The following is a 13,039-nucleotide window of genomic DNA, read 5'->3' as shown; positions in this document are numbered from 1 at the left end:
AGTGCAATACTTAAATTCACAAAATTTTTAAAGATTTACTGTTAAATTCCATACAACGATCAGAAGCTGAAATAATGATATATGAATCTAATCAGTAATAATACATATGAATATTTTACACTTAATACTTTCTCAAGTAATAATTAAGCTTATTTAAAGTCAGACATACGATATTATTAAAATGTTAAAAAATACATATCATATTATTATATACATTTTGAAACGATATATACATCATTATTCAATTCAAATTTAAGAGGCTGATATATATATATATATATATATATTTATATGTATATGGTCCCTAATTATATATGATTATCTTATCTTACTTCTTTTTTTAGATATATAAACACAGGTTTGGTTTGGACACAAAAAGCAGAAGAGTTTGACTTCTGCTTTAAAATAGTTTTTTTAGAATTTATTGGCCGGGAGACCGATGTGGACTCAAAGTGTATACGTGTACGAATAGCCATGCCGCATGGCGAGATTGAAAATTAAAATTAATATATCCACACATATATATAAATATAGGAGAATTTTACTATAGGCTTTACTTTAAGCTTTATCGGTATGACTCTCAGTATTTATAACTTGTGAACAGTTTTCGGCACGATTTTTTTTTTATGACCGTGTATATTGTAACTATTTAGAGCATCCTGAAAATTTTCATAAAATTCTGAATAGTTTACAGTACCGAAAACTAGGTTCAAACATGTTGTTGCACGCGTGACTAATTTTTTTTATTCGCGTGGAAAATAACATATTTGAATCTAATTTTTGGTACTGTAAACTATTTAGAATTTTCTAAAAATTTGCAGGATGCTCTAAATAGCTACAATATACACAGTCATAAAAAAAAATCGCGCCGAAAACTATTCACGGGTCGAGAAACACTGAAAGCCCTACCAAAAGAACTTAAAGTGAAGTCTCTATAAAAAAATTATCCAATAAATATATATATAAATACATAATAGATAATATAGATATACATACATGACACTTCCAAGCCAACTGCACAACTGAACAAAATAACAAAATATGTAAAAGGTAATATATTTTGGTCTTTTGTGAATATTAATTTCTTGTTCAAACAGTACAGTTGATTTTGCACAAGACAGCAACATTGCATTAAATCGTTTCTATAATACAAATTTTTTTTGGTCTCATAGATTAAGACCAATATATATCGCAATCCATGCAAGCTTTAAGTTTTCTCACTTTTTCTTTTTGCGTTCACATTAATAATATTAATATATAATTATATATGTTTTGTTCGATATATATAATTATTATTTTTGTTTCTATTGGTAACGATAGTCTATAATGAACGACTTAGGGGAGATCAGATATCTATGTTGATTTGTTAATCCAGAATCGGGCATTTGGCCTGACTATATATATATATATATATATATATATATATATATATATATTTGTTTTACGAGTAAAAGTTATAGGAAGATATGAGGTCGCCTTTTTGGGGTTGTTTGCAAAGTTTGTTATTATTATTATACTTTATATATCATCGTCGTCATCAATTTTTTCTCGTTCAAAAATGGCACAACCAAAATTTACAGTAGTTATTAATACTGATCATATATAGCTACATATATATTATTATAGGAATCATTACAACGCATTTTCTTTTTTTCAATGCATTTTTTTTCTATTTAGGCACCTCGATAGATATAATCTCAAATTTTTTTTATATGATGGTATATATTGCAGGTATTAGAATATCATGTAAATTTTCAAGAAATTCTGAATAGTTTACGAAGCTAAAACCAGAGTTCAAACTGTCAAATTTTACACGCGTACACAAAAAAACAGGCACGCGTGCAACGGATAGTTTAGACCATGTTTCAGTATCATTATTTATTCAGAATTTCTTGAAAATTTATAGGATGTTCTAGATAGCTATAATGTACACCATTATATAAACTTTTTTGGGATTATGACTATTTAGGTATCGAACTAGAAAAATGATGCATCGCTATGATAAAAAAAGGGAAGCGTTGTAGTCGCTACCTATAAATATATATAACGTCGTGACCTCACACATGCAGTGACTACTATAGGCTAAGTCTAACAATATTCGTGTTCTGTTTTGCTTAATTACTGTAATAAATAATTAACATACTCTTGCACATATTAAAAAGAATATTAGTTTATTCTTTTCTTTTTATATAATTTACTTTGTAATTATTTTAATGAATATAAGATGTTGAAAAACAAGTTCTCGCATAGCGTTTTTAAAACGCTGTCTTTAACAAACGATAGCGTTATTACAAACGCTATATTAACCCATGTTATTAAAAGTCTGGACCTTTTCATAGCGTTTTTAAATTGTGATGTAAAAATGCTGTTGAAAGATATATAATAGCGTTTTAAAAATATAATTAGATGTCAGTCATAGCGTTTTATGTATGTAGTCATTGATTATGTTAAATTGAAAATACTTACTTTTAATAGCGTTTTTCAAGTTATGCAGAAATGATGTTGAAAGGTATACAATAGCGTTTTTAAAATGTAATTAGTTATCAACCATAGTGTTTTTTGTTTGTAGTATTATTTACTTTTAATAGCGTTTTTAAAACGTTATGTGAAGATATACAATAGCGTTTTTAAAATGCAATTAATTATAAGTCGTAGCGTTTTATGTTTGTAGTCGTACTTAATGTGAATAGCGTTTTTAAATTGTTATGTAAAGATATACAATAGCGTTTTAAGAATGTAATTAGTTATCAGTCGTAGCGTTTTATGTTTGTAATTACCCTTGCTTTAATAGCATTTTCCAAACATTATGTAAAGATATGTAATAGCATTTTGAAAATGTAATTAGTAATCAGACATAGCGTTTTTTGTTTGTAATCATCCTTACTTTTAATAGCGTTTCTTTATTGTTATCATTAATCATTGTCATATGAACAATTTCATGGCATAACAAAAACTTTTATATTTTTCTATCTTTTAACATATGAATAATTGCAACAAATGATAAACATATAACACGTTAAAAATTATACCTTAACATAAATTCAAATATTCTTAATATGTTCGCTACATAAAGCTAAAATATCAATATCCCAAAAGTACGAGTATATTGCAAGACAAAATACATAAGCAAAAGTTTTAAAACAAACTGATTCATAATTTGTTGATCATGGGCGTCCCTCCAAAATATTACACTTCATTCATTAGTTGTGCACCTGTAAGAGTGAAAAATATATAAAATTAAGAAAACAATGTAGCCAAAATAGTTGAAAACACATGTTCATTCATTAGTTAATTTTATGCAAAGATACGTACCAAAGATATCTACCAAGAAACAATTGAATTTCATCCATTATGTTCATTTCCTATATATTTTGATGATATAATTAGTTACTACAGCTGATTTGTTGTACTATTTATAAATCATTTTTAAGTTGCATGAAATTTTACCTCATTGTAACTTTATTAGAAGGCCAAGCAACAGTGCAACCAACCGCTTCTTCAATTGTACTCATATGTGATGTTGGTCTCCATAAATATGCAGTAGGTTTCTTAGCAACATCAACCCAAACTCTCATTGCATTAGGCCCAAGACGAAGATGATGCACCTCACATAAAGGATCACTAGAAGACCATCGACCTTCTGCAACAATTTCTCCACTTCCATTCCAATCAAGTAAATTGCAAGCATTGTTTTCAGGAGTGAACTTCAGATTATTAACACTCTGTTACATGATAAAACATATATTTATTTATAGATAATATTGATACTTAAAAAATTAAAAGTGAAATGATAGGTAGTAATTAAAATTGTAGTTACCATAGGAGAAGGCATGTGTGACTCCGCTTCACTTGGTTGAGTAAACCCCTACAAGTTTGAGAATAATTTAGTCATTTATAATTTTCAATGAATAGAGTAAAATAAACAGAAGTCAATTAATTTAATTTACCTGAATGTTTACACTTTTTGCAATAGTATTAATAAGATTCATCATCTCAGACATTTTATTCTTCATCTCAGATTGACTTGATTCCAATTGTGAAATATGGTCATCTCTTGCTCTTAGAATAGCTAACTTTGTATTAGTTACTCCCCTCCCATTAGCTAATGATCTACCATTCTTGTCAGGACCAAATATGATAGTGAGAGCATCTTGTACAGTATTATGTGTTGTGCATGAATCTGGTTTTTCATTTGCAAGAACTTGTAGCTTCTCCTATAAATCATTTCAAGTTGACTGTTAAATAAGTCTATGTGCATACAAATACATATGTTTCTACAAACAAAGGGTAAATTACTTACAATAACTTCAGCAGCTTGTGCATTCACAGGTTCACCATTCTTCTTTGTGTGTGTCTTTAAGAAAGCTTGAACTCTTGTTACAGGTTTTGAGCTTTCCCTACTCTGTATCCAAGTACATTTTTCAGAAAGAGAACATATATTTTCTTATGTTTAGCTACCAAAAATATTTATTAAATTTTTACCATGTCATCCATTGTTCGAGCATATCCTCTCCTGCTGCATGTATGTGGGAGTTGTTTCTTCCTCATCTCTTTAAACTTATTGCTAACCGCCTAAAATAAATAAGAAATGAACCAGCGATTGAACATACAGAATACCAAACACTCCAGCAGTAAAACAAAAAAACTAAACCAGTATTCTAGCAATAAAACAGTAAACACAGTACACATAATAGTTTTTCAACAATAAAACAGTAACTATGGCAGCAAAGAAAAGAGTATGTAATAAACACTCCAACAGTAAACACTCCAGCAACAAAAGAAACATACAGAACCAGTATTCTAGCAATGAAATAGTAAACACAGTACAACTCCTCCTGAACAGGGATGGGATGGTTGGTGGACTGTGAATGGTGATAATAGTGTCTCTTGAATAGCTTTGTCAAATAAATTTAGAAACACATTTTCAAGAAGAGAATTGGAAAAAAATAAATCATTTAAAGTACAAAAGTTTCATGAAAACAGGGCAGCAACTGCTCACATAATTTGAATACAATTAAGCCAATTGTAAATTTGGAATCTGAAATTTGTTTGTGGTTGCAAGAGTTCAAATTTAGAGCATAAAGATATTCTAAAAACTAACCATAATTGTAGTCTCAATGCAGCTCTTGAGGCCAATAGAGTTTAACTTTCATATGTGCATATCAAGCCAAGACAATCTAATGTTGCTAAGATTATGCAGAAACTACTAAGGATTTCTACTGCCTTAATTTGATCAGACCTGAAATAGTTTTAATTGACTGATATAGCATAATGCATTGTTCTAGAATAAGAATATTATATACTCCATAACACCAAGAAAAAAATATCTTACTTATCCAATCTCTTGATAAACATTTTCACCTAACCAGATATTGAACTGGGTTTTGTTTTCTCTGTCAAAGCCTAAAAAAAAGAACCCTTATCTGGATCATCAACTAAGCCATGACAAAAGAAACTACACCCTTGGTTGACTTGCTCTTTTTTATTATTTTGTCTGTTATACTTTTACATCAAATTCATTCCTAACAAGTTCAAAAATAAAAAAATTAGCATAACAGCCTCTTAAACTATTTGATTTAGTAAATTAGTTCCTAAATTATAAAATATAACAATTAAGTTCCTGAATATGATTATTTTTACTGATTGATTGTATTGCATTACCAAATTGATTTATATGTTAAATGAAACTGTTAACAGGCCTCATATGATATATCTTTTTCTGTTTTTGTTAAATTAAGTTTAAATGTGTGAAATGAGTGATTCTGTAAGAGAAGATGTAAATGGATCGAATCTCTCAAGGAATTTAAGAAGTAATCCCAATCCAACGTCCCTATGACTTATATACAATAAGATGGAGTGGAGTAGCATAAAAAAAAAAAAAAGACCAACAGTGGTAAGTCAATTTCTAACTGCCAGACATGTCTTCTTATTGTTTATTCTATTTATGCATATATAAAAAGAACTAACTAATTGCTAATAACAGATTATCATTCATGTGCTTAGAAATTTTAATTTTTTTATAGACATATGACAGATCTTTTCTTCTCTTTCTCTCTATAGATATATATTCATAAGGAGATTAGTCTAAACTGCATACCAATATAAAACTTTAAACTAATTAATATATATATATATCCACATATGTATGATAATATCAATAAAGCTAAACATATTTAAAATTAGATTATATAAACACTTGTGATAATGAATAAACTATTAAATTCTAATAATCGAATCCAAGAATAATCATAGAACCATCATTGATAAATTTATTTCTAAAATTTCTACAATTCTTTCATACACGAAAGGCATCCATACATATATATATATAGATATATCTACTGATCTACATTTATAGGATGTAATAAAGAACTTTAGCTATTTATCCATACCAAAAGCATTAAAACTATAATTCATCAATATCAGAGATGTAACAGCTAAGTAAGCAATGAGTGTTTTTTTTTTCTCAATCTTTCTCCTGATAATAAACCAAACTGAAATAAGTATGGTACCCAATTTATTTGTAATAAGCAGAATCTATATAATACATATATTGAAATTTTGGTTACTTGAAATTGTTTACTGGTTTTTTCACGCACAAATACTCTCCATTCAGTTTCTGATTTGATATTATCAGGCTTTAATTTTAGTCGTTCTTGTTCATTTGGTAGCTCGTTCAGCTTAGTAACTAGCCTGGACTTGGAAGATCTCCACAGGTCTCCCATTACTTTCATACACCAGTCTCGTTCCCAATCTTTGTCCACCTTATACCTTGTCTGCATTCACATTAAATATTAATTTATGAGTATTCACCTAAAAATTTTACCTTTTAACACATGAATAAATATAAGTTTAGAACCTGGATTGTTGACCACAAAATATCTTTCATTGATTTTGGAACCTTTCGCCAATCAGCTATTGTGTATGGTACAAGTTCCCTTACAAGAGGACCTATAAATGATGAAAGACTAACCGAGCCTTCCCCTACAGCTTGTCCTCTTGCATTAAACCTTACAGTAATACGACCATCATGTTGGAGAGCAATACCTTTCAGCTTTGTTGGGCCTCTTTTTCTTTTGTTTTGAGTGACATGCTCTGTAGAGTTAACTAGAAATTCTTCCTGATTATTATTGAGAGGCACATCTTCTTCATGAGCAATAGATTGGCGATGGGAGGACCTTGTATTAGCAGCAGGAGAACCTTTGGTTGATGGCCTAATCAACCTAGACTTGGGTGACTCGTTCATCATAGTTTCTGAATTCTTTTGTGGAGTGTTAAAATCATCTTCAAAATCATTGTCAACAAAATGGCGCAGAGATCTTCTTGTTTTGTTCAGGTTGTGGAGTGGAGATGTTGCTTGGGTTCTACCTAACGCAGTTGCTCGTTGTGGGGACATGTTTTCATCTTCGTTGTCATCCTCATTTGTTGGATTTATACCAAACGCTGCTTCATAAGATCTTTTAGATGCAGGTGGTGAATCCATTACAACTTTAGTAGAGGATGCAAAACGAAGCTTCGATTTCTTCTTCTCTGCCAACTTTCCAAACTTAGCTGCTAATTGCCTCCTCTTTTCTGCCACAATTTCTTTCAAAGCACCAGGTTGCAAGTGAACTTGAGTTGAAGGTGATCCAACCTCCTTTTCATTGACTAAACCTCCATCCTGCTTCTTTTTTCTAGTCTCCATATTGTACCTGTATAAGATTAAGAGATTAAGAGATTTAGTTAAAAGTAATTTGAAATATGCACTAAATTTGCACCATACAAAAACATGTATTTTAAATATGACAATCACAATGCTCAAGTTAAGGAAACAATTTTTAAAGCAGTTCAAGAAACTTAATAAGTACAATAATAAAAAAAAATCATAAAAAAGTAATGACTAAACATTTTATGATTAATAAGAAAATGTTGTACTTTTTAACTTTGAGCAATCGAATTCTCATCATATTGGTCATCATATATTTCTGATTCGTAGTGTCCTCTTGGTGGAGCCTTTAACACAATATACCAATTTGAATTTTCATTCTCCCTTGCGTAAAATATATGTTTAGCTTGTGAAGCAAGTATGAATGGTTCTCTAATAAATTCTTTTTGTCCTTGGTGTAGATTTACAAGAGTATACCAATCAACCTTCTTTACACCCTTGCCAACATGTGCCCAATTGCACCTAAATAAAGGGATATGAAAACTGTAATAGTCCAAGAGTATAATCTGATTAATTAACCCATAATATCCTACAACATCAGCCAATTGTGCATCATCTTTAGCACTAGATCTACACATTGTTGTTGCTTCCATATAAACACCACTATTTTGTGTCGTTCTCTCTGCATCCTTAGTATGAAATCGCTGCCCATTAATAACATATCCCTTATAGGATATGACTGCTTTACGAGGACCATGTGCTAATCTTGATAACATAGCATCAAATTCTGCAGTAGAAAACTACAGAAGGAAACATTTTTATCACATAATTTAATCGTAATTTCAGATTAATACAAATCTGATGCTATGTTAAAAATTATTGGCCCATACCTTTTCTTCTAACCACAAGGGAAAAAGCTCAGTATGTTGTTTCCAAAGTAGAGTGTGATTGGTTCTTAAAGTATTGTTATTCTTTTTTAGTTCTTGTAGATGCATCCTATATTTTAAAAAAAAATTAATCACCATCAATAATTAAGCGACAGTGAAATTAGAAGATAATAAGTTTATCCACTCACTTTAAATATTGCTCTGTGACAGCTAAATTGAATAATACATAGCGATGTGCACTAGCTAGATCCTTATCATTTAGTGTAACAGTTACACCACGATGAAGTGGACGACCTTCAAGTATCACATCACTATCATTATATTCGTTACGTCCAATGAAGGAACCTTCGTCATTAGATTGTTTCAAAAATGATGCACAAAAGCGCATTGACTCATCAGCAAGGTAACATTCAGCAATAGATGCTTCGGGATGTGTAGGTTGCATCACATACCCTTTAAGTAACTTCATATATCTACAAATAAAGAAGGAACCTTCCTCATTAGTTAAGGGAAATTCATGTTATACTATTGAAAGGTTACTAAAAATATTTACCTTTCAAAGTAATACATCCATCGAAATTGAACAGGACCACATAATAACACTTCTCGTCCAAGGTGAACAACTAAATGTACCATAGAATCGAAGAATGAAGGAGGAAAATATCTTTCAAACATACAAATTGTTTCAACTACTTCTGCTTCCAATTCTATGATTTCTTTTACGTCAACCACATGTTGGCATAATCCATTAAAAAATTTGCTAAGTCTTATAATTGCCTCTCTTGGACCATCCTCCATCAATCCTCGAATGGCCACTACCAGCAATTGTTGCATTAAGACATGGAAATCATGAGACTTAAGCCCCATCAACTTACGTTCCTCAACTACTACACAGTTACTAATGTTTGAGCTATAACCATCAGGTAACTTTAAATCAAATAACCTTTGGCAAAACATTGTCTTCTCTGATCTAGAAAGTGTGTAAGATGCTGCTGGAAGTCGTATAATCCCATCTTTCTCCACCGGATGCAAGGCCTTCTTGATACCCAAATCCTTTAAATCCAATCGAGCATTAAGATGATCTTTGGATTTTCCATTCAAGCCCAACAATGTGCTAATAATACTATCACACACATTTTTTTTCTATATGCATAACATCCAAATTATGACGAACTAACAAAACCTACAAAGATTAAAGACACATCATCAAAAAATTGAAGTTACATTTTATAAGCTTAAACTTTCAATTTTAAATAACTTCAAAATATATTAAACTAACCTCCCAATATGGTAGATTGAAAAATATAGATTTCTTCTTCCACATTCCTTCCACCTTATTATCCCGACTCCTTTTTTTGGGATTCATATTTTTTCCAAAATCGTTGGTAATTTGATTTAGTTCTTCAACAATTTCACTACCACTCAAAACTTTAGGGGGGCCTCTTTCTTCTGTAGCTCCATTGAACCATGCTTTCTTAGACCGATATGGATGATCAAACGGGAGAAATCTCCTAGTATTTTGGTATGAAATTTTTTTACTATGTTTCAGCCTAGTTGCACATGTATCATTACCACAAATCGGGCAAGCTGTCTTGCCTTTGGTTGTACACCCAGCAAGATTTCGATATGCAGGAAAATCGTTTATTGTCCACAACAACATTGCCTTCAAATTGAAGAAGCTTTTGTCGAATGCATCATAAGTATGCACTCCATTATTCCACAATTTGTTTAAGTCTTCAATAAGAGGCTCCAAATAAATATCAATATCGTTTCCAGGTTGTTTACGACCTGGAATCAATAATGACAAAAATGTATTTTCGTCCCTCATGCACAACCAAGGTGGTAAATTATAGATAACAAGCATCACTGGCCAACAACTATAAGTGGAGCTTAGACTTTTATAGGGGTTAATTCCATCAGCAGCTAGTCCGAGCCTAAGGTTGCGTGGTTCAAGATTAAACTCTGGCCATCTTTCATTAATGGAATCCCAAGCAGGTGTATCCACTGGATGTCGCATCTTCCCATCAATACTTTTATGAGTGAAATGCCACCTTAAGTTTTCAGCCATTTCTTTTGATCTAAACAATCTTTTCACTCGGGGTATTATCGGAAAATACCTCAAAACTTTGGCAGCCTCACCAACTTTAACATTCTTTGTGTGTTTATCAACTTTCCATCTAGAAACACTACACTTTGGACAAACATCCATTTTAGCCTTCTCCTTTCTAAATAAGCAACAATCATTAATACAAGCATCAATCTTTTCATATTTCAAATCAAAATTTCTCAAAAATTTCCTAACTGAGTACATGGAATCAGGAAGTACATTGTTTTTGGGAAACATATCACAAAGGAGTTCTAATAGTCTAGTAAAACTTTTGTCTGTCCAACCATTCAGATTCTTCAACCTATATAAACCTACAATTGATGAAAGTTTTGTGTATTTCTCACACCCTTCATATAAAGGAGTTTCCGCATCCTCCAACTTCTTTTGAAGATCTTCGTTAACAAATTCATCATCTTCACCACCTCCACAACCTATATTATTGTCCACATCATCCATGGCAGCAGTCGTGTATAAATCAAATACATCCATATCATTCGAAACTTCGTCAACTTGAGTATCAATGGGTTGCTCTCCATGGTGATCCCAAATACGATAAGTTGGATCCATTCCAGTTATAACTAAGTGCTCAAAAACATCATCAACACAATGATGATTTAAGTTTCGACACTTCTTACAAGGACAGATAATTTTATTTGGAAAACCATAATTTCTTTCTACCATTTTCACAAAGTCCCATGCCGCATCCGTGTACTCTTTTGTAGCTCTACATATTTAAAAAAATAAAGAGATTAACCTTAATATATTTTCTTAGGCCTTCAATATTACTTGAAATTTAAAGTTATTTTTGAAATAATACCTGTTTAGTTTCACCCAATTTTTGTTCAACATTTTCTTCACTTAGCTGCTATCTAAGCTAGCTATATAAGTCCTAGTCTTCTTCATAAAAAAAAAAAAAAAAAAAATCAGATCAAGAGAAAAAAGGACAAAGATATCTAGTTGTTTATAAATTTATTTATATGTGAGGAGTGTGACATATATAGGCAAAGAAACTTTGCCTTATAGGATTCATACTTTATCAATTGTTCAATAAAGAATATGAGATCAAGTTCGAAACTGGAGTAGAGACAAAGATCACAGTGATCTTTGTTCTTCAACCAATATAATTCTTGTGTTGGTTTCATTATTTCTTTTCTTCTTCTCTATTTAGTTTTCTAAGCTATATTCATTTTGGTTCACTTCTGTTTTTACTAACATTACATTCTACACTCTACACATTTATTTAAATGTGCCATTGAATATGTTGTTCTAGTTTTGAGAAAGAGTTTCCTTTTAACTACTGACTTTGTTATTTGATCATGAGTATAACATTTAGAACAAGAGATAATACCAATACAAACAATAAATTTAGTTCAAGTTTGATTTAAACAGAATAACAAACAAATAAGACCATTCAATCTCTATAAGCATATAATCCCATTAAGGATTAAACCTGATGCTCTACAGAAATGTCTTCTCTCTCTCTCTTTAACCTAAGGTAGAAATGTCTTCTCTCTTTATCTGAAGGAAAAGTACCTGCAACAATGCACAATATGTTTCAATAGGATAAAAAAAAATATGAGGAACAAGTTTGAGAGAATACAATAATGAGCAAAGGAGAGAGTTATTGTGCAAACATTAAAACAATTAATAGACAAACGAAACCAAATATCTTTAATGGAAATGAAAATTAGTTTCACTTTCTTATATTTAATATAACTTGTAAATACTATAGATAAGAAAATGAAATTCAACACAAATCAACCAAAGACAACAAGTAGCTAACATTCTTTCAATACATATAAATACACAGATATAATAAACCCAACAACTATTTTTTTTAGGAAGACTAGTAGATGTTAGAATTGTAGAACACTCAACAAAAATGCATAAACATTAATATCTTAACATTTAAGCTACAATTAGAACAAGTTTTATCTTTCTTTCTTTCTCTACAAAAAGAAGAAATTAATTAAAATATCTAAAGAATATTCTATTGATTGTTTTTGCATATACAACAGTGACCAAAAAAAATTGTAATAGTATTGGGAGGGAGGGAATGAGCTTGTGAATATTCTTGTTCTTGATGTTGATGTAGTTTGAGTGACATGAAAACATGCATGCACAGACACATTTTGTACATTGATATCAAGGGAAACTATCCATAAACATAACACTTACTTTTTGGCAAGTCCACCCGTTGTTTATGTTCGTGGAGTGAATCCTGAATAACTGAAATCGACGAAACAAATAAGCATCGAGCCTGTGCATCAATATTCAGGATTAGTCCAGCAGAATAAATGATCATTTAAGCTTGTTAAGGCATAAAGGACAGTTACGAACTAGTATGAACAAAAAACACCAAGTACAGAAACACTATACGAACTTCAACACCAGCAAAAA

At 30.8% G+C, this 13,039-nt stretch overlaps 1 protein-coding gene across 1 annotated transcript; it reads right to left on the bottom strand.

Moving 5' to 3' along the window:
• Window positions 1-8,716: 8,716 nt before the first annotated feature.
• On the bottom strand, window positions 8,717-11,206 carry LOC133832272 (uncharacterized). Its single transcript, XM_062262640.1, has 3 exons — window positions 9,812-11,206; window positions 9,086-9,675; window positions 8,717-9,005 (listed from the first exon to the last, which is right to left on the bottom strand). Exons 1-3 carry the CDS (start codon window positions 11,204-11,206, stop codon window positions 8,717-8,719), a joined length of 2,274 nt encoding a protein of 757 aa, XP_062118624.1.
• Between the last annotated feature and the right edge of the window lie 1,833 nt (window positions 11,207-13,039).

This window comes from Humulus lupulus, chromosome 4 (assembly GCF_963169125.1).
Source record: "Humulus lupulus chromosome 4, drHumLupu1.1, whole genome shotgun sequence".
Taxonomy (NCBI): Eukaryota; Viridiplantae; Streptophyta; class Magnoliopsida; order Rosales; family Cannabaceae; genus Humulus; species Humulus lupulus.
This window is presented reverse-complemented; position numbering and strand designations above follow the sequence as displayed.